This window comes from Aulostomus chinensis, chromosome 9, assembly GCF_037954235.1.
Source record: "Aulostomus chinensis isolate RoL2024-O1b breed Wild chromosome 9, RoL_Achi_v1.0, whole genome shotgun sequence".
NCBI classification, from domain to species: domain Eukaryota; kingdom Metazoa; phylum Chordata; class Actinopteri; order Syngnathiformes; family Aulostomidae; genus Aulostomus; species Aulostomus chinensis.
The window spans coordinates 30,510,406-30,531,478 of NC_141328.1; the positions used below are offsets into that span (position 1 = coordinate 30,510,406).

Here is a 21,073-nt window from a genome sequence, read left to right on the forward strand (position 1 = left end):
CCTAACTCTTCAAACCTCTCCCATGTCAGCCTCAAGACCCAACCTAAACACCAGAGATCTGCTGAAGCCTCACTGTGTTTATCTATTAGACTACATATCTGCAGGCCAGGAGCCATTATCCCTTCCTTGGAACAAACTCAAAGTACTGTAGTTTTATCTGCATACAGATTTTTGCCAAATTTAAAACTTGCCAGCCAAATGTCCCATTCCTGTATGTAATATTTTCCCATGAAAGGTCTTTGGCGTTGCATCAAACTTTACACTGTGTACATCCCATGCCTGTGTTTGTTGCTTGTGGTTTGAGAGAGATAGAATAATGGTTGTCTGGCTCCAGCAAGACTGGCCACAACATGAACACTGACATGCACACGCTTACGCACATTGACAGAAACATCTGCAATTAGACAGATTTAATTGTGGTGGTGACAGCAGCAGCAAGAGACAGGGCAATAATAATGGTGAATCTTTAGCTAGCAACACTGAGGGAGAATCTGAGCAGAAGAGAAGGCAGGACATTTACTTCATATCCCTATAGTAAAAAATACCTTGGTTATAAAGAATATTGGGGTGTTCTAATGATTAACAATGAATTTTATAGAACTGAGATTTTAGCATGTGAGCATGGAGAATGAACAGCAATTCAAAGCAATGATAACAGTTCAAACCTTAATCTTCATATTATGTTTATCTGGATGTTTATGCCATAAATCAACACGAACCTGCACGGGAAGAAGCTGAGTAATGGAGGAGGAGGAGCGTCGTGAAAGGAGTGTGATGAGGAAAAAGCCCATAAAAGCAGACACAAGTAGGAAGATTTACTGATATATTGGAGAGATGTGGGAATATTACAGGAGTTGTGGGGATTTTTTTGCGGCTTTTAAAAAGCTCCCTGTGTCACAAAACAATCCCATGCATTTCAGAATGAGTTACAGCATGATCATATGGGGGACCATACACACCTGCACTGCCTGCTGAGAGAACGCAAAGCAGAACAATTGTACTACAGTTACAGAAAAAAAAGAAAAAGAATACAATGACAAGAAGGAGCTAAATCAAAATTTTGAATATCAACATATACAGGGACAGACTAAATATATTTAATTCTCATGTACAGTGTAAAATCCTTAAAAGCCAACTCCATCATATAATCCACTTATTAAATTCTCTCAGATGTCCTGGTTTTCTGAAAACTTCCCTCCCATATGTGTTTTTTCAGAAATTGTAGCATCATATTACTTCAATACTTAGCACTTTACTGTGCAATAGCCAACACTTATGCTGCTAGTATTTAATGTAGTTGATTGTAGTTTATGGGAGTGAATGAAAGTGTATTATAGTTTTTACTGTCTATTTATTGGTCTGTACTCGTTCTGCTGCTACTTCTTTGTTTCTGCAGCTGTAACAGGGCCAATTTCCCCACTGAGGGACAAATAAAGGTTTATCTTATCTTATCTTGTTGGATCTTCTGGATTATATTATAACATGAAAGGCAATCAGTATTTCAGCAAATCCCACAAAACAGAATAGCGTCGTACATTTATGGAAAAAAATGGATACATGTTTGAGTTGCTTTTTTGATCATCTTTAATCGAAATTTGTTTACCAAAGTAATTGTGTTTTGAACCAAAACCCAACTAGACCTTCACCATTGACACAAAATATATTTTTTTAATTTTTCAGAAGTGAATTTAGTTGCAACATACCTGTTTTCTGCAGATTTCTTGCACTGATAAGGTCAGGGTCACTCATAGTTTTGATAACATCCTACAGTTGAGAAAAAATCACGAACATACAATGTTGGAACACCAGGAGCAATTCTTCTGTTTATTTCTTACAAACACAATATTACCACGACAACCACACAACAATGTCTTCTTTCCCTGATGTCATAAAAACTGCGCCTGCTCTCTCTGGGCAATACCAATCAACAACTGATCTATCCAACACTTACAATATATTTCTGTTATGTATTCATCTCATTTCTATTAAATAAATACTCTTTAAGGAAGTTTAAAGTAGTTCAAAATATGACAGGTATGTATCAAATAAATGCAACATAATATACATGTACAAAACAGCTACATGCAAAGTGGTGTTAGTGTGAGGCTGCAGACCACACACCCTACACAAGGGAGCAGACTAAGAACTCAGGAAACACAGAGTCATGACTCTGTGCTGGAGTGATTTTAGGAGGCCTAGAGATTTTGACACCTTCACAAAAGTCTGTTCATGGTATTGGAATAAAAGAGTTAACATGTTGTGTTGCATCCAAACACAATTATAACCCAACACATATGCAAAGAAGTAAATGTTGTGCATAATTACATCAGAACAAGTACTTGAGGAACATATACCAAAAGGCATCATTAGGACATGAAGAACATTTGAGTCTGGATCAATGTGGGACTTATTTTGGGACATGTTCCTTTTTAGAAACATGTGTGTAGTTAGACTACATGCATCTGACATTCATGTTACATGTTTGTATGATCAATAGTGTTTGTGTGGCATCATGGTTGCTCTATGTCCACAAGATGGATTTGTAACTGCTGTGAAAATATGTTGCCATCATGTTAATGCAAATTAAACAAGATGTTGGATGAAGCCTTGTTTAGTATAAAATTGAAATGTATATACCTGCTGACAAAAAGCCTAAGTGATATGAAAGGAGCAAGTATGATTTCACCAGGACATAGACAGAGGACAATTTCCTATATCATCAAGGGGACAAATCACAGTAGACAAAAGCAATGCATGTTTGAGGGTACATGCTGAATAATGCATAAGAAATTTCTAAATTATTAACAAGATGAGAGTAAGTGCACAGCTCCTCACTTCCTAGCAGGGTGCCCACAGGAAAAATTTATCAAGGACAGGAGGGCGAGGAATGACCAGGCAAACAATACAGTATTCAATAAAAAGCTGAAAAGGGACTTAATCAAGAGTGACTTTAAAACCCAGATATATAGATGAGTATCTTTAAATGAAAAGCTAAGTCTGCTCTGGGTTTCCTTTCTGCTTTCTCCCTGCTCTTAAGCCTTTCCCTGGGTTCTGCCCTGAGGTTTCAATGTTGGGTCTACTTTCTCCTCAATACCCCAAGAGAAACTAATAAGAGATGAGTCTTTTGTTCTCTCTTTCTGTCTCTGTGTATGTATGTGTGTGTGTGTGTGTGTGTGTGTGTGTGTGTGTGTGTGTGTGTGTGTCTCCAATCTTTCACTGCAATGACAAGGTCAAAAAGAGTTCATGCTCTCAGTCCCACTGCCAAAGACAACACATACTAAAAATGGAAGTCAGAGATCAGTCATCAGATGGGCAGGTGGGTGCAAAACATATCTGACAGACTGCAGACAGGCAATAGTGACAAGGAAAAGACCTGTGACTTGTTTCAACCATACTTGATTCAACTATAACTTTTCCCATTTTTGGGTAAACTCTCATGGAAGTGGGTTGATTTACAGCGCAGACCTTTTTATGAGCTGTGTGAAACCATGCAGGTTATCACTGTATTTGTGATGCTGCTGCTGTTTGTGTGTGCAAATTAATGACAGGGAATATTTTTTTCATCTCTACAAGTTGAGTTATTTACCGTGGGAAATTATTGGCCAGCTGTCATGTCCTTAATGTTGTACATAATCAGAAATGCAGACACATTGACAAACACATGCCTGCTGACCAGACCTCAAAAGTCTACTGCCTTGTTTTTAACTCCTGCCTTTAATCTCTTAAGCAGATCCCTACAACAGAGCACATTGTTAACACACTCTTGGTCCCATGGTGTGTAAGAGACTTCCAGGCAGGATTTAAATTTTGTCCATCCCCACTTTTAGTACACCCCCACCTACCCTAGTCCATACGTCTGAGCACCAAACTTTATAATGTGCTTGGGTTCATGCTGCACATTCATATGTTGTGGAAAAATACACGTGCCTGCCTCATATTTGGTCACGTGAGTCAGACATGTGAAGCCCCTCTTGTACTGTAGAGCAGTGTTTCCCAACCAGGGGTACGCGTACCCCTAGGGGTACGTGAGCACATTGCAGGGGGTACGTGGAAAAATTAAGAATTTATTTCCACGATAATAAAAAATATTCTTAGTCAATTCATAAGTCCGTCAATAAAATGGTACGTGTGCGCTATGACTTGTTTCCCTGGGGAGACAATTACCTGTGGCACAGCCATACCAAAATCAAACAGTGGGCACTTGTTTACCTGCAGGTAAACATGGATAAATGGCTGAAACATCCAGTTGCTGTGGATCCTGGAGGGGAAAAGAGCCTGCCGACAAACGCAGGAAAGATTCTAAACCTAAACCAAGGCAGTATCGTGAAAACTATATTTTATATGGATTCACTTCGATGTCTGCGGACCCACCGCAGCCTCAGTGCTACTTTTGCGGTGAAATCCTGGCAAATAACTCCATGAATAATAACAATATAATAATAATATATTAGTATTAATAATACAGTATTAATAATACAAATGTTTACTATAATATTGTTTCTTATATTTAGAATTTGTATTGCCTTGAAGGCAACATAATTTTATGTTTAATTTGAGTTAAATAAGAAGATAATGCCTGAATATTAAATGTTCAATTTAAGAAGATGAAAGAAAATGACTTGTGTTGAATATTCAGTTGTGTTATGTTCTACTTTTGGAGAATCATGAACAGGTATGAGTGAAGGGGTACTCATGGTATGACAAAAAGGCTCAAGGGGTACACAAGACAAAAAAGGTTGGGAACCACTGCTGTAGAGAATGAGTACAGAGGTATGAAAGCCCGGTTATCACATATTGCAGTTGGAAATCTCAAGAGAAAAGGCAAGGAAAAATTGAGAATATTCAGCATAATTGACTCAGCAATTGAAGGGGTGCAAACACTTCCTGTTTGGTCATAAAAACACCTGAAGAGCAGTTTGGACTGTAGTTTAGCCTGAAACAGCACCACGCTGTTACAAATTAAATGACCATTGTCTGGGACACAGATTTGTCAAAGGCAATAATCAAATGCTCTCAGATGATCTAGAACACTGCTACCAGGGTGACAATAAACAAACAGCTCACCAGTTTCTATTTTAGATCACTGCAAAAATTAGTTTCTGAAACATTTAACTTCACCATTCTGTTGTTGAATCAGCATTTAGCGTTTTAGGTCAAAGATAACCATCAAATCTTTTATCACTGTACAAACTTAGTAAATTGGCTGCCCAGAGGCTATTGGCAATTTCTAAAATTTAAACTACACATTGTAAACCTGCCCTCATCTTTTGTTGCTGTCATTTGTGGAACAACCTACCTATAGACCAAAGACTGAAACATTGCTGTAATCTGTTTTGTGCACTTCATTGGTCACACTCTGAGTATTTGCTTCTGTCATCATTTTTTCCTCCGAAACATGTCAGTGAACTTACGGTCTGATATGTGCCATAAGTATATATTTACCTTGCCAATAAATGACAGAAAGACAGCAAGCAGGAATATTTCATAGATTTTTCTTGGAGAATTAGATAAAGCATCATCTGAAATTAAAAATGGAGAAGAAGAATGAAAAAAAAATCTAACAGTGAATCTCAGTGCTGATGATCATGACATCATATCAAAGCTTAGTCAGCAAATAACACACACACGCACACACACACACACACAGTCCAAGTACAATCATCGTTGCTGCAGTGAGGGTGGAGGAGCGTGAGTGAATGACAGAGTTAGAAACAAAAGAGCCTGCATTTACATGAGCTGGGTGCACAACGTCTGGACCCCAGGGAAAAGGCTGGCTGACATATAATGGTTATTAAGCCATACCATGGCTGACAGGTAATATTAGGGCTTGCAATGGTGCACTGTCTTTACAGATGCCAGGACAGCTGCAGCAAAGGAAACCACTGGCAGAAATTAAAAGAAAATGTTTGCAATACCAGAAACAAAGAGAAAGTGAGTTCAGTTTAGTTGATGGAGGGCATGTGGGACAGAAAAGGTGGTAACTTAACAAGTCATCAATCAACATTTATTTCGAACAAAAATTGTAGGAGGGTGCAGTGGTCAGCACTGTCCCCTCACAGCAAAAAGGTTCCGGGTTCGAGTCCCGGCTCGGGCACGGGATCTTTCTGTGTGGAGGTTGCATGTTCTCCCTGTGTCTGGGTGGGTTCTCTCCGGGTACTCAGGCTTCTTCCCACCGTCCAAAGACATCAATTTGGGGACTAGGCTGATTGATTCTCTAAATCGACCATAGGTATGAATGTGAGTGTGAATGGTTGTTTGTCTCTCTATGTTGGCCCTGCGATGGACTGGCAACCTGTCCAGGGTGAACCCCGCCTCTCGCCCGTTGACGCTGGGATAGGCTCCACCCCCTGCGACCCTTACTACACTAAAAAAAAAGATTTGTTGGATTTACGTAAAAATGTTTCTTCAAGTGGTTCCACGCAACTTTTAGTAGCTATTATTGAAGACTATTGAGCATAATGTACTCTATATTGTTAAGTAGGTATTACTACAAAGTATTGAGTAAATTATACTCAGTAATTACTATTACCATTTACTCAAAAATATAGATCTAACTTTACTCAATTACTTCTATTAACAGCAACTTAACAATATAGAGTAAATTACACTCAATATATTTAAGGAGATATTAATAAAATATATTAAGTGAATTATACTCAGTAGTTTCTAGTAGTACCGACTAAATAATATTGAGTAACATATACTCAATAGTCTTCATTAATATCTACTTAACAAAGTTATGTGGAACCACTTGAAGAAACATTTTTATGCAAATTCAACAAATCTCTTTTGTGTTTGAACTGTTAAACATGTTTAACAGTTCAAACACAAAAGAAAAAAACACTGTAAAACATTTCTGGCCAGTTTAATTGTTTTTGTTTGTTTTAAGTTCAACCTATTTTTGTATCCCTCTATATTCTCCACTTTTGTTACAGTCTCCCTCAAACTGCCTTGGTTTAATAAAAATGTGTGAACCTATTCACCGCAAATATTTTTCTGTGCCACTCCCTACCCCCCTAAGTTAAGTTAAATCAACATACATATCTGACAAAATGAATGAGGCTGCAATGTTCACTGTGCAGAATGTGTCAAAGCAGCACTTTTATTGTTGCAAGTGTTTCAAAAGGTACAAAATACTAAAAGATCCTTCCCATGTCAGAGTCTAAAACATTAAAACCCAGACCACAACACGCAGCAGATATTTTCAAAGAAGTTTCTAATAAGTTGACAATAAAACACTTTAGAGCTCAAACCCACATTTAGCTCAAACAATGGTGTCAAGCACAAATATTACAACTCTTGAATTGCAAAAACACCTACTGTTGTAAACAGAACAATGTTGATAACAATAACATAAAAACAATACCACAGATGCAATAAAGTCAAACCACTGCTCCAGCAAGCTGTACTCAATCCAGCAGTTTGTTTTTGAGTACCTGGATTTTGTCTGAAAGCCTCTGTGCATCAAGCTCCATCAGGATCTTCTGAATAAACTCAAAAGTGTACCTGAGGTCAGATGGGTAGCTCAAGTTCAGATCATAGATGATTCCAAAGAGGAGGGCACAAGCACTGGCAACATCTTTAAGTCCCTGAAGCACTTGCACACCCTCGACCATGATGCCAACATCTTCTGGGTAGTCTTCAGCATCTGCTCCTGGATGTTGAACCACGTAGATGCCCATTACCCGCTGGTCCACTGAGATGTCCTCTTGGCTCTCGCTCTAAAAAACAGACAAAACAGGCAAGATTCTTTACCAATTTTTTGGTCCCCAGGAGGCCCCTGTGTGAAAAGAAGAAAATTTCCAAAATGACCACCGTCACCCCTTTAAATTTGCGGTTAACAATATATTCGGTAGTTATGACACTTGTGCAGAGCACAGGGGTTGGCTCTTGCAATATGACGGAAGAGCTTTTTGTCTGGCCCGTCTGAAATCAGAGTGAATAACTTAGCCTACAAACAACACAACTATAGCAGCCAATTGCAATTTACACACACTTAGAATTGTGCTCCATGAGAAATAGAGTTGAATTCTGTGGAGGCAGAACATTCATTTAGTAAAAGGGGGGTGGGGGCAGGCAATTGTCAAAAATTAAATTAAATGTGACGGGCTGAGCCAGTGGTCTATTAGTGATACAGTTGTGTTCAAAATAATAGCAGTGTCTTTAAAAAGGTGAGTAGATGTCAAAATTCTTCAAAGAAATTGCACTTTAATGAACACAAATGCATTGGAGACATTGCACATTCTATTTCAAAGCAAGTAACGTGGAAAAAGTAATTAAACTTTATAATATTTCACAGAAAGTCAAGAAATGTAATGTTCAAAAACACGCAGAGGAATTGTGGAATTTAGTACAATTGACCTAGACCGCAATACCTGTTGACCGTTGCCACACGTTGGTTGACTCCATGCACCACAGATGTGAAGCAGTTATCAGAAACCATGGTCATGCAACAAAATGTTAGTTTAGGATACTCAGCAAATTTGATTTTTCAAGAATTTCTTAGTTTGCATGGTACATTTTTGAGTTTCCAAAGACAGATGCCGACGCCGCTATGTTTTTGAACATTACATTTCTTGACTTTCTGTGAAATATTATAAAATGTAATTACTTTTCAGGGTCTTCATTGAGGTACACAGCCACAGCTTGGAGGCTGCAAGCTCTCCTTGTTGTGATGGAGTCATTCTGCAAAACACAACAGGAAAAACACTGACAATATTCCCAAAAAGTAATGTGTAGCCGGCTTGCATTGCCATCGAGACAAGCGGAGAGCTGTGATGTTTGGTCAGACTCTGATCACAAGGTTTGATTTTCAGCCATATGATGTGGAAGAAGCCGCATTATGTAGAGCCATGTAATAATATACAAGTAACTATTCACACACCTGGTCAATGACAGCCATAATGTTTCTAATTTTGTGTCCCGCTGCTCCTCCTTTCTTCCAGAACACGTTAGACAACCTGTCCATGTAGTGGTCCAACTTCATCATAAACTTGGGGATGAGCGGCATTGTTGTAATGCGTGTGAATTCTGCACACACCTAGGCACATTTGAAACCAGACAAAAACAAAATACAGAGGAAGGTTTACATATTTTTTAAAGGAAAACGCCAACTTATTTTTAAATATGCTTGATCAAACTTTTCAAAACTCGGATATGTATCATCTGACATTACTCTCTGGAAGGGTTTGATCAAGCATATTAAAAAATAAGTTAGTGTTTTCCTTTAATACAGCAAAAATAATTTAAAAATTAGTTATTTATCATTTATGTTGCATTCTTCAGAGCATGAGTGCACAGAGTGTTTCAGAAGAGTTTCAAAGAATAAATAACATGTTCGGAGAAAAAATGGTAACAAAATGTAGAAGTAGAACCTGCAAGAATAAATACATGAATGAATAAGGACATAAATAAATAGTCAGTCTCCAAGAGGCTAAACCGAACTATAGAAGAAAAATGGTAGTTAGTTGGGAGTTTCAAAGCTCCTAAAGAAAACATAAAAAGAAATAAGTTAGTCATATGTTATACAAGCTACAACTATTCAAAAGACCAAGCCATGATAACATGCTTGGGAAATTGAAATTCAAGACTTGCCTCATGTTCCTCAAAAAGAGCCGGCCATCTACGTTTGAATTCAGCGATGAAGGGCATATCTTGAATCACCTCATAGCGCCGATGAGCGAAGGTTTTCTCCATTTTCTGCTTTATCACCTGATGGTTGTTCCTTTTCTTGACCTCAGAAAGCAGCTCCAGTCGCTCCTTCTCAAGACTCTCTCTGTCTTCTCCAGCTGGGAAATCAGGAAGGAAGTTGACTTCCGCTCGCCTTGGTTTCTTCACTTGATTCGGACTACTGGATGTGCCACATTTTCTGTTTTTCATAGAGTTGATGCTCAGCTCTGGGCATCCCATACTCCTAAGCCTAGTGCGATAGTTGCCCATTTTGTACTTTAAGCTGATCTTCCAACCGTAGAATCCAGTAACAGAGCCCTGTTCCTTTAAGCATGGATGTTTAACAATCAATGCTTCTGCAACATCATCAAACTGTGCATTTGAAGGGTATGGTGTGTAGTTTATTATTTCAGAAGCCAAAGCATCCAGAATGTCCGACTTGAGTTTGGGATTTGGGCTCAGGCGCTTGCCATTTGCAAGGAATTCCCGGTTTGCTTTTGACAGCTGAATCTCTACATCGTAGGTGAATGCAGGAATGGGGAAGTTGCGTGGCCAGCCTTGAAGTCTCAGTGATGAGGTTGAGTTGGTTGACTCAGAGGAAGACAGTATATCAGTGTCCGCAGGAGAGCTATCTGGGCCAAAAGCTGCATCAAAAGGTGGCTGTGTAGACCGCTCAGTTGACATTATCACCTTTACTGTTCCTTTGTCTTGGATATCTGCTGTTGAAGTCAGGTTCATAAACTGGTCAAAATCATGGTCCATGTACTGCAGTCTGAAATCTCCTTCAATTCCACATTGTTTCTGGATCTCAAGTCTTAGACTGTCAACAGAGTCCGATATTCCAGAGGGTAGAGTGAGCTTCATACAATTATCTTCTCCTAGAACAATCCGAAGCTTTGCTTGAGTAGACATTGCTCTCTACTGTCAAATCCAACTCTTACTCTGAAAGAGAGAATATAAGTTGAAACATAGCAGAACAACTATTTACTGGTCTCTTGACATCTTATAACGGACATATCACTTAAAATGTTTAAATGGTATGTAGATCCGCTTGCCAGATCTTCTGATTCACTGGATTTACTTTCACATTCAAACAGGTTTATTATTAAAACTAAATAATCACACTACATTTTTTAACTTTACCAACTCTATCATTATAACCACATTACTGATGATCAAAAATCTCATTTTGGAAATACTTTGTGAAAGCAACAACAGTCATCCCAATAAAATTATTTTAATATCAACCAAGGTATTTGGTCAGATACTTTGTGAGAATTGATTTTGTCTATATTGCCTTGTGTTAGCTAAGTCAGGGGGGAAAAAAAACTATTTTGCCCAAAATGTGAGAGTATTCCTTTTTATTACCTTAGGAATGTATGTATCTTTTCAAAGTAACCATCCGTAGAGGGCCAACCTTGTAATCACAGAGGGGGTAACAATCCACAAGTTCACTCAGTTCAATCACAGAAACATCCCTTGGAGAGGGATCCAGCTCGAACGATCTGTAGTGTTCTCTGTACCATGAGCTCAGTTTTTTACGATGAAGGCGATTCCATCTTTCAAAACACACGTGCACTATTTCAGCAAAGTCTGGCAGTCCACCAACAAATCCATGCACTATTATCATGCCACTTCTGAAGTTGATGCCATCAACATATACATTGTGTGCAAGATTAACAACAGTAAGATCAGGACACTTTTGACTGAGACTAATTGCTTCCTCTTCTTTCAGGACATCAAGAGGGACTGCTGAGACTTGTTCAACCTTCAAATTGTTTTTTTCACAGCTTGATGAAAAAATACTGTGGCTAATCATGAGCTGGTGTTTAGTGGCCAGAGAAAGAGTTATGTTTCTGGAACAGTTTGTATGCCTCACAACTTGTTTAAAATAACTGTGCTTGGATTCAAATCTCAAAGTCCAGAAAGATACAAGTGGACCAAAGCACAGTATTAATGCTGGATAATGTTCCAGGTAGTGGTGCTTAGGTAGAAGTTTTCTTTCTGGGAAAAGCATGCAATACCTGGATCTGTGTTCTGATATTTTATTCCTTACTATAGTAAGGAATAAGCGGAAGATGACGATGGATGGATGGAAAAATTGTAGGGTGGAAATGCCAAGGACATCCCAACAGTCATTTCTGAAATTGTCTTCATTGACAACATACAATATTTCATCCCCAGAGAAACATTAGTCTGTTAATAAATGGTGCAGGCCACAATTTATTCCATGTTGTGCTGATATGTTTTTTCTGTGACTACCAAGCCTTTTTTTCCCCATAAAATTTATTTTAAAAGATCAGTAAACAGTAAAGTAACCCAGTGGTTCCTCAGTGGACCACAAATAGAGAAGCGATGTCTTTTTTTTGCACATGTCATAAAAAAAGAACAGTTATGTATTTGTGGTCTGTCAGTGGAATACAAATACAGAAGTGTTGTTTATTTTATGATATGTGCGAATTTTCAAAAGGGGATTTGTCATTACAAAGCCAAGTTTTACTACCCAGTCTAGAATTCTATCTGTCTTCTGGGAAGAGACAGTATTTGAAGTTGTGGAATTTGGATCTTAATCAACAGGATCTCCATTGATATAGATAATTTCATTACATGGGTTTTCTTCATTTCACAGCAGCTTTATGGATGGGTTTATGCAACACCAGAGGGAGACAGCTGGATACACACAGGATTTGGGAGGGGCAAATGAGAAATTAACAAGAGGAATAGATTGATTGTCTAACATGATCCCTTTTGTATCCATGACATTCAGATGCACAAATAATGCATCACACTAAATTGTTATGCAAATGGTGTAGTATTTTTATATGCATCAAATACACTTATGTGTCCACCTGGTATCAAAATAAATGTTATCTTAAATTGTGGTTAAGGCTTTCAGTACAGCTGCCTGCATATGTTGGGCAGAGAAAGTTTAAGGAAGATTTTCATCAAAGCCTTCTTTTAAAAAGACCATATTGCCAACAAGGTCTTTCTAGCATTTACAGTAGGAGCTTTGAATGGCATGTGAATCAGCATTTATGAATATTGAAAAAAGACACATAAATAAAACCATATGTTCTCACTAAAAGCTGTTTAACCCCATCTAATGGAGGACAAAGAGATTGCAGGTATTAGGCCAAATGGCACAGTTGAAAAAAACACTTTTGTACAAAGAAGTTGACAGAATGTTCTAATAATACACAGGCGATAAATTTTCTAAATACAATGCTGATGATGATCCTATTTAATTTGAACAATACAACCCTTAGCAAAAATATAGCCACAAAAACAACACAAAAAAATGGCACAATCATTTTTCAAATGCATCTGTTAAAATTGAACTATATGGGCTCACTGTAAATTATTTGACCTTCTCTGTGTCAAAGTTTAAACTGAAGACCTTAATCTGTTCTCAAAGAGTGATTATTTTGGCTGCAGCAGCAGAACTAATGACAGGAAGAAGAAACTACAACAAAGCAGTAATAATGACAACAGCAGCAACAGATAGGGACACAAAGCAAACAGTAACTAAAAATCCAATTTAGATAAAACATTTGGGATGGACAGAAACTGATACCAGTCTTGAATATCGGTCAATACTGGGCATGAGTACTCATTCTTGTGCTCATAAAGTTGCCACTGATACCACAACACGGATGGCACTTTATGGCAGTATGCAGTTTACATCACGTGACTACAAGGAGGTCAGCGAGGAGTCATGTCAGCAGTGTGGAACTATTTTCAGGCTAATGAGAGCAACAAAAACAATGCAAAAAGCAAATCATGTCCAGGAAAACTGTCAAGAAAAGGGAAAAATGTACTGCTAGGGTTAGGGTTAGGGCATCAGGTCTGAGCTCCTCCCCTAACAGGGAAGAGAGGCGCACGGTCCTTCCTACCCTCATCCTGACCATCCCACTGGTCCCAACGATCCGGACGGGCGCGTTGGCGACGCCTACCACGGCGCACCCCCATCCATTCATCCATTCTGAGATTGAGTAGTCTCTGTTGTTTTTAACTGTCTTTTTTGTTTTTTATGTATTTTTTTATGTTTTTATTTTTAATGTTTTTTATGAATAAAATGAAATAAACTAAAAATGGTTAGGGTAGGGGAACTGATTCCTCCTTCTCCCCGAGAAGGAGCGTGCACGGTCCATCCCCCCTGCCCAACCATCCCCCCAGTCCCTTGCAGGCCAAGGAGCACGCTGGCATCTCCTGCCATAACGCACCGTGGTCCACCCGTCCTCCATGTTGTTTGTTTATGAGTTGTTGTGATGAACTTATTTATTTATATGTGTATAAAATAAAATGAATTTAATTAAATGTGTCCGAATCACTTAATGAACTCAAACGCTTTCCAAAATCAAGGAAAGGAATGGGTTAATCCCCCTGGTTTTAAATCCAATCAAACAAATGAAAGAAAAGTGTGATAACTATAACAAAAGACTCTTTCAAAAAAAAAGGAAAGGAATGGGTTAATTTCCCCTTATTTTAATAAAAAACCAAAACGCAAAATTTGAGATAAAATAACAAAAGACTAGTCACCTAAAGAAGAGTGTGCTAAAAAATGGTAACATTTTGAGCCTCTGTGGCTCTTCTTCAGGCCAAGCACACTAAAATAGAACCAACAGCTGGCTTGCTTGAGTTGGCTATGTGGAGCGATACACTGTAAAAAATGACCGTGAAATTTACTTACAAACTATGTAAAATCCCTACAGAAAAGTAATGTAAACTCAAAAACATATATATTTTGTTTAAATCACATTAAACTTTTGTAAACTACTTAACAGAATGTTTTTGTTATATTTACAACAGCAACATGTGATTTTAATCAAATTTATTTGTGAAAACTACAAATATTGGTAACAAAGACTGAGAAATACTGTAATACTCATAATAAAGGAATTTTGTTAATTTGACATGCAAATATTGTAAAAACTATAGTTTTAGTCAGTTGCTCTGAAAAATACAAAAAAAATATGTAAGTAACTCAACAAGTTTATGCCGTGTTTTTAACATGATTGATGAATTGAGATTTGCATGGCCGGCCACGCATGCACACACACACACACACACACACACACACACACACACACACACTTGCTCATACACTTCTGCTGGAACTCATGTGAATGAAAACCTTGAACTTTGTTTTTGTAATTTAGGCTATTTGTAGCCTTGTAGAGTGTAGGCTAAAATAAATTAGAATTAAAGTAGGCTAAATACATTGTTCACAGTCCAAATCCTTGTATGCGTTATAATCTTTAAAATTTAATGTAATAGCTACTTAACCTACTTGTTTATATTGATAAAATAATGTGAATAATTTTTGCAGTCTAATTACCACATGCTAAACCACCTAACAGTGCCGCAGACTTTTCTCTCATTGTACACCTGTCTGCCTAATTTTGAATTTCAAAATGTAGCGGGAGAAGTGCAGCTCCTTGTTCACAGCTGACGTCATTAACGATCGCGCCAGCGCGTGCTTGCCGGGAACATCACAGGAGCAGAGCAAACTTGTTCGGACCAGTTTGTCAATTTAACGGTTTCAGGACGAATCTACGTGAACTTAATCTATGATTTGACACACTTTTTGTGGAGGGTCTGGTGTTCAGAGGGAGAAGTACGAGGTCCTCGTTAACGGCTGCACCTGGCGTCATTCACGAGCGAGCCAGAGCGGCGCTTGCTGAAGGGAACACCAGCAGAGCAGAAATCCTCGGACTACGTTTTTTGTTTTGTTTTTTGGACACGTCGACAAATTGAGCACAAGCTTTGTGGAGGGACTGCTGGTGCCACTCGGAAAATTGAAAGTTTGCACGGTAAGCTTCAACGCCAGCCTACGTTTTTCGAGAGCAGATGGAAATGTGTGTGTCGAAAGCATGGTGTAACTTAAGCTAGCACCAGTTGATATTTAAAACCAGTACTTTAGCTGCTAACTAGTTCAATGCGTGATAACGTAGTTAAGCGGAAAAGCACAGATAAACGCTTGAAGTCCTCAAAATGGTCACCTGCGTGTTTTGTAAAAAGAAATTGGATACACTAAGAGGCTATGTACTACATTGCAGAGTGCATAGGAATGAGCCTCGTTGTCTTTTCAAATGTGTTGGCGCCAACTGTTGTAAAACGTTCAACACGTATTCAGCTTTCAAGGGCCATTTTTATCGTGTACACAATGCTCCTGCACCTCAAGCTCCTATAGCTGTTGCTGCAGATTTAAAATGTGCAGTTTCATTTGATTTGATTTGAAGGGAAAAAGGCTTCTTGACTACATGACCACAGTTTGTGTCAACAAGAGCAAGAAGTTCCTTCAGAATTACTCAAGGCTTCAGAGGATGCGGGGAACGCAGAGTGGCTGCTCACATGATGTGATCGAGATGCTCCTGCTTCTGCTCAGCTACTTCGATGAGAAGGAGGAGTCCATGTTCTTCCATGTCGAAGATACTTGTCTGGCAGAAGAGGTCCAACTGGAGCAAGTGCCTCTTACACCTGCTGTTATTGTCTGTGGTAAGTCTTTTTCATATTTCTCTCTCATTTTATTTTTTTAAATTGCACTGTTTATAGAATTTGTCATGTGAGTGCAGCACTTATTAATATAGCCTGTAATTTGTTCATAGGACAGTCCTGCTATTCCTCAACAAGGTACATGCTGAGTCTGGATCAGAACCTTGTCAACACAAACATCTCCTCCTTCATTTCTGCGTTGTGCCTCATGTTCGGGAGCTACTATTGTTTCAACATCCACTATCCATCTGAGCTGGCTTCAACGCTGGAGTTTCTACAAAGGTGAGTAAACATGGCTGAGTAATTTCTCAGACCTAGACTTGGACCTGGAGTCTGGCTCCGTGGTCCTGGTCGTAACCTTTTGGTGCAGGTCCGTTCAAATATCATTCCTCCAAGAATGAAGGCATTGTAGTTATGAAACTTAACCAAACAAAATATGCCTTTTGCATTCATTACTAAAACCTATTCAATCAAAATCCATCAAGTCTGGAAAGTTTTTGTATATGATTGGTTGTTTTTACCTGTCACTATTACTGAGTACTGCCCACCTCAACTTTTCGCATTGATCTTCATGGCGTTGCGCAGCTCACACAAACATACATGCAGAGCTAGCACATTTTAGCTCTCAAACTAGCAAAAGTAATGACGGAAGGAGTAGTAACACTGAGACAAGCCGTTTTCCAGTGCAAGGAATTACAAGAAGAAAATGCTTAATATGCTTTATTGTGCTTTTATTCTACAGGTGTTTCTTCTCCATAAACCCGGAAAAAGGAACCAAAGTGGAGAATAAAAACAACCGTCGTCTCAGCGTTAACCCACGAGTCCTCACCCTGATTCAGGAACTCTCCGATCACGAGTGGCGTTAAGACATGGACTCTTTCTGTGGACTCCAGCGAGTTAGTGTTTGTTTTTTCTTTGTTCACATAAAAAGTCCACACAAAAAAAAACCTTAATGCTCCTACGTGCATTCTTACTGACAAATACGAAAACACAGAGCAAATTTGAACATTTATCAAGTTAAAATTGTTTAAAACTAAAGTTCTAATTAGAAGAGAAGTATCGGCAGTCTTTGAACTTCTGTTTTGGTGTGAAGTTGCTGTTGAATTGATTTATATTTCTCGAGATTTAACTGAAGAATAAAAGTCATAATCAAATCACTGTCAGAAAATCAAAAATACATAATTTTTACATGTAGTGCTATTGATCCATCTAGAATGCTCCAGTGTGAGCTGCTGTGTTTGGAGATATCAGCCAAAGAGATGTACTGTACCTTCTCTCCAATATAACAGAACTAGATGTCCCTCGGCCCGTGGTGCCAAAAAACACATTTAAAAAATCAACAGCAATCTCTCTTGACAGAAAGCGTGACATGCTTACAATATGCTTATATTCTGTGATAATCCACAGAACTTCTTGCGATCTGTTTTCATGTAGGAGCTACTTTCTTCCTACCAAACTGTTGGAAAAAATCTGTGACTGTATTAAAGAGTCAGATTTGTTCTCTGCCTGTCATCAGGGACAATTAAGAGCCACATACTCCAGAAATCTGACTAATCTCTAAAAATGTTCGAGTACACAAAACCTCATATCAGTGGTAGAAACTCTGAAGGGTGTTTTACAGTTTTAGCGAGGAATGCACAGTTACAATAGTTTGCAGTTCCGGATGTAGAGGTTTTTATGGAGACTGATTTTGTATTGTGTGTGTATTGATTTTGTATTATGTATCTGTGATTCATTGGAAACTATGAATCCTCTGGGTTCAGCTTAAAAGATGCAAAGTTCTTGCAATCTATCTTTTATTAGCAAACCTGTTAATTTGCATTCAAGTACAAATATATTGTTGGTCTTATGTGTTGAGAATGACCTTAAATGTTTTGGAATGGGCAAAGTTTTGTCAGTGTTGTTGGCAGATCTGAAATCCTTGGAGACATGGTGTTAAATAAATGGTCCCAAACGTGATATTTTCCTCTCGTCTTTTCTGAAGATGTATTTTTTTGCATGTTTTGGTGTAAGCATAGTAGAAATAATTTTGCAGGTTTGTAAGTAATTTTTTACATAAAAACCTTATTATTAAAACATTAAAATATAGCATATTATGAATAGATTTTATGTATAATATACATAACAACTCCATTTTAAATGCAAAGTTTTACTGTTGTTAGATCAGTTTAAATTTGTTTTTGTTTGATATTTCCCTGTTAATCTTATCATTTATAGATGCACAATAAGCAATTATTACATGTAAAAAATACAGGAAATGGACTATTTACATACAACACTGCTATGTGGAATTAACAATTTTTTTTCTGTAGACTCAACGGTAGTTTAATGTGATTCAGACGTAGTTTGTAAATCAGTTTACATATTTTGCCAGTAAAGTTATCTACTGTGCTGCTGTATTTTTTTACAGGAATACTCTGGTAACCACAGCTGCCAGCGTTTTCCTGTAAAAACGACTTTTTTTTTTTTTACAGTGTAGGTCTGCTCTCTTCGAAGTGCTGAGTTGAAATGAGCTTCCTCAGTGACTTTCCTCTGTATAAACTCAACCTCTTTTTGTGTTTAAAAAAATTTTTTTTGTTAAGCCCTTGTCTTTATCCCTGTAAGTTATCCAATTTTAAACAATGAATAATACCCCTTATGTATGTGAATAGTGATCCTCAATATAACCATTAATTTGTATCTTAGATGAATAATGTTATTTTAAATTTTAATAAAAACCCCATCTATGAAATATATATTTTTTATTGTCATGAAATTAACCCAATTTTAACCCAACCAATTTAAATATTCCCCTTTCTTGAAAAAGTGTTTTTAACCATAACTTATTGTTTTATTATACTATTAATAATAATAATGATAATCCCCCTTATTTATTTATTAATGATTGAATTTATGAATTTATTTATTTCTATATTAAATGGGTTAGGGGAAGGGGAAAATCACGGGCACGGGTAATCAGGTGAGTATCCTCCAACAGATCTTTTTTTTAGAAAAAAGATAAAATTTACTGTTATTTAAAAAGAGAGAGGGAAATAACCTTCGTCTCCACAAACACAGGTAGGGTGATCCCAAATGGGCAGAAGGCCACAAGTGGATTTGAACCCCTGGTATTTGATATCAATGTCAAGAGGCAACACCACTCAACCATCTGTAAGCTTATACAAAAGGTGATTAGATCCTATTTGTACGGTAGCGTAAAGAATTTTTTTTAAAAAGGGGAGGTTTTCTTATAAAATTTAAGATTTTAAAAGAACTACATATCTACATATCCCAGCGTTCATTGAGGCCAAAAGGATGAATTGTATCCAATTTTTGGATGAGAGCCGATTCCGATGCGCTCCTCCTTTGAGTTGACAAGGAGGTGGTGGACAGTGCCCCCATGAGGGTCAAATTGGTCACACCATGTTCCCTGAAATGACAGTGGATGAGCGCTGTCTCCGTATGCCTTTTTATTCGGTAGACGTGTTGTTTCAGTCTATCCTTTAATTTGTTTTTTGTTTGCCCCACATAAATTTTCTTGCAGTGGCTGCACTGGATCACATATACCAGGTTGGAAGATTCGGGACTCAAGGTGTGGTCCAATGGGGCTGCCTTTTTGCTGTGTTCATTATAAATGAACTTTGCCCTCCTGAAAAAGGGTTTTGACCCCGGGGCTTCTGAGAAACCCGCATGGACCAGGAGATCCTTAAGGTTTTTATTTCTCTTGTAAGCTAAAATAATAGATGAACAGGAGAAAAGAGGCAATGTATTCTGTAATTGAGTGAAATGTTTTTTCATCCTGTAGGTCAGACGTTGAGTCGGAGAGGAGAATGTGGATGCCAGAGGGATGATTTTCCTGATGGTAGGTTGGGGCAAGGAAGTTCCTGGTTTGTTCCACACCTCTCTCGATGTCTCGTAGAAAGGTTCTGCTATATCCTCTCTTCCGTAATGCCCCAAAGAGGATAGAAGTAGCCTTTTCAGCATCCGCCAGCTCAGAGCAAAGACGACGATATCTTATGAGCTGGGACTTAACGATCCCCTTAAAGGTGTGTTTTGGATGATAACTAGTCTTGTGTAGTAATGCGTGGGTGTCAGTATCTTTGAAATATACTCGTGTCATTAGATTCCAATGGACTGTTGTATCCAAAAACTCCAGCTCATCCTCTTGCACATTGGCCTTAAGGTTGATGGTGTTCATAAAGGATGTGGAAGAAATTCCAGAAGTCCTCCCGAGAGTAGCTCCAGACCCCGAAGATGTCATCCAGGTACCTGACATATACAATGGGCAGCTTGTCACACTTTGTGAAGACAGTCTTCTCCCATTCCACCATATATATGTCAGCATAGGCTGGAGCAAATTTTTTGCCCATGGCTGTACCATGGACCTGGAGGTAGTATGAGGCATCAAACTGGAAATCGTTCCTTGTCAGGCTTATCTCCAACAGCTCAAGAAGAGCCTCATCGGGTCGGGTCGGGTAGGATCTGGAAACCTGTCGAAAATATCCCTCATCGCTTGCAGGCCAAGAGTGGTATCAATGTTTGTGTAGAGGGAGTCCACATCGATGGAGAAGAGGAGAGACCCTGGAGGAATCTGGACCGAGTTGATTTTATTGATGAAATCATAAGTATCCTTCACGTAGCTGTCATGTTTGTGGGAGAGTGGGTTTATAAAAGAGTCAATAAACTCCGAGACCCTGTATGACTCACTCCCACAATCAGATACTACTGGTCTCCCTGGTGGAATCTGGAAAGGGACTGTCCAGGTCGTCGGGTCCTTGTGAATTTTTGGGAGTAAATAAAATTTTCGTGGGCGTGGCAGATCTGGTCCCGCAAGGTAGGTACATTGTTTGTATGAAATAAATTTTTGTGCGTACATCTGATCTATGATCCCACGTAACTGTGTTTGGGTCTGTGTCTGTAGTGGCTGGGT

At 38.4% G+C, this 21,073-nt stretch overlaps 1 protein-coding gene and 1 long non-coding RNA gene across 2 annotated transcripts; both read left to right on the forward strand.

Annotated features, from left to right (window-relative positions):
• The first annotated feature begins 15,161 nt into the window (after positions 1–15,161).
• Positions 15,162–17,220, forward strand: LOC147256755 (uncharacterized). Its single transcript, XM_086212831.1, has 4 exons — positions 15,162–15,482; positions 15,912–16,167; positions 16,278–16,446; positions 16,907–17,220. Exons 2-4 carry the CDS (start codon positions 15,933–15,935, stop codon positions 17,028–17,030), a joined length of 528 nt encoding a protein of 175 aa, XP_086068957.1. The 5' UTR covers positions 15,162–15,482; positions 15,912–15,932; the 3' UTR covers positions 17,031–17,220.
• Positions 17,221–19,726: 2,506 nt separating this feature from the next.
• Positions 19,727–20,361, forward strand: LOC147256756 (uncharacterized). The gene is made up of 3 exons (XR_015117775.1): positions 19,727–19,854; positions 19,949–20,005; positions 20,327–20,361. It is a non-coding gene; the product is annotated as an uncharacterized LOC147256756 (long non-coding RNA).
• Positions 20,362–21,073: the final 712 nt, after the last annotated feature.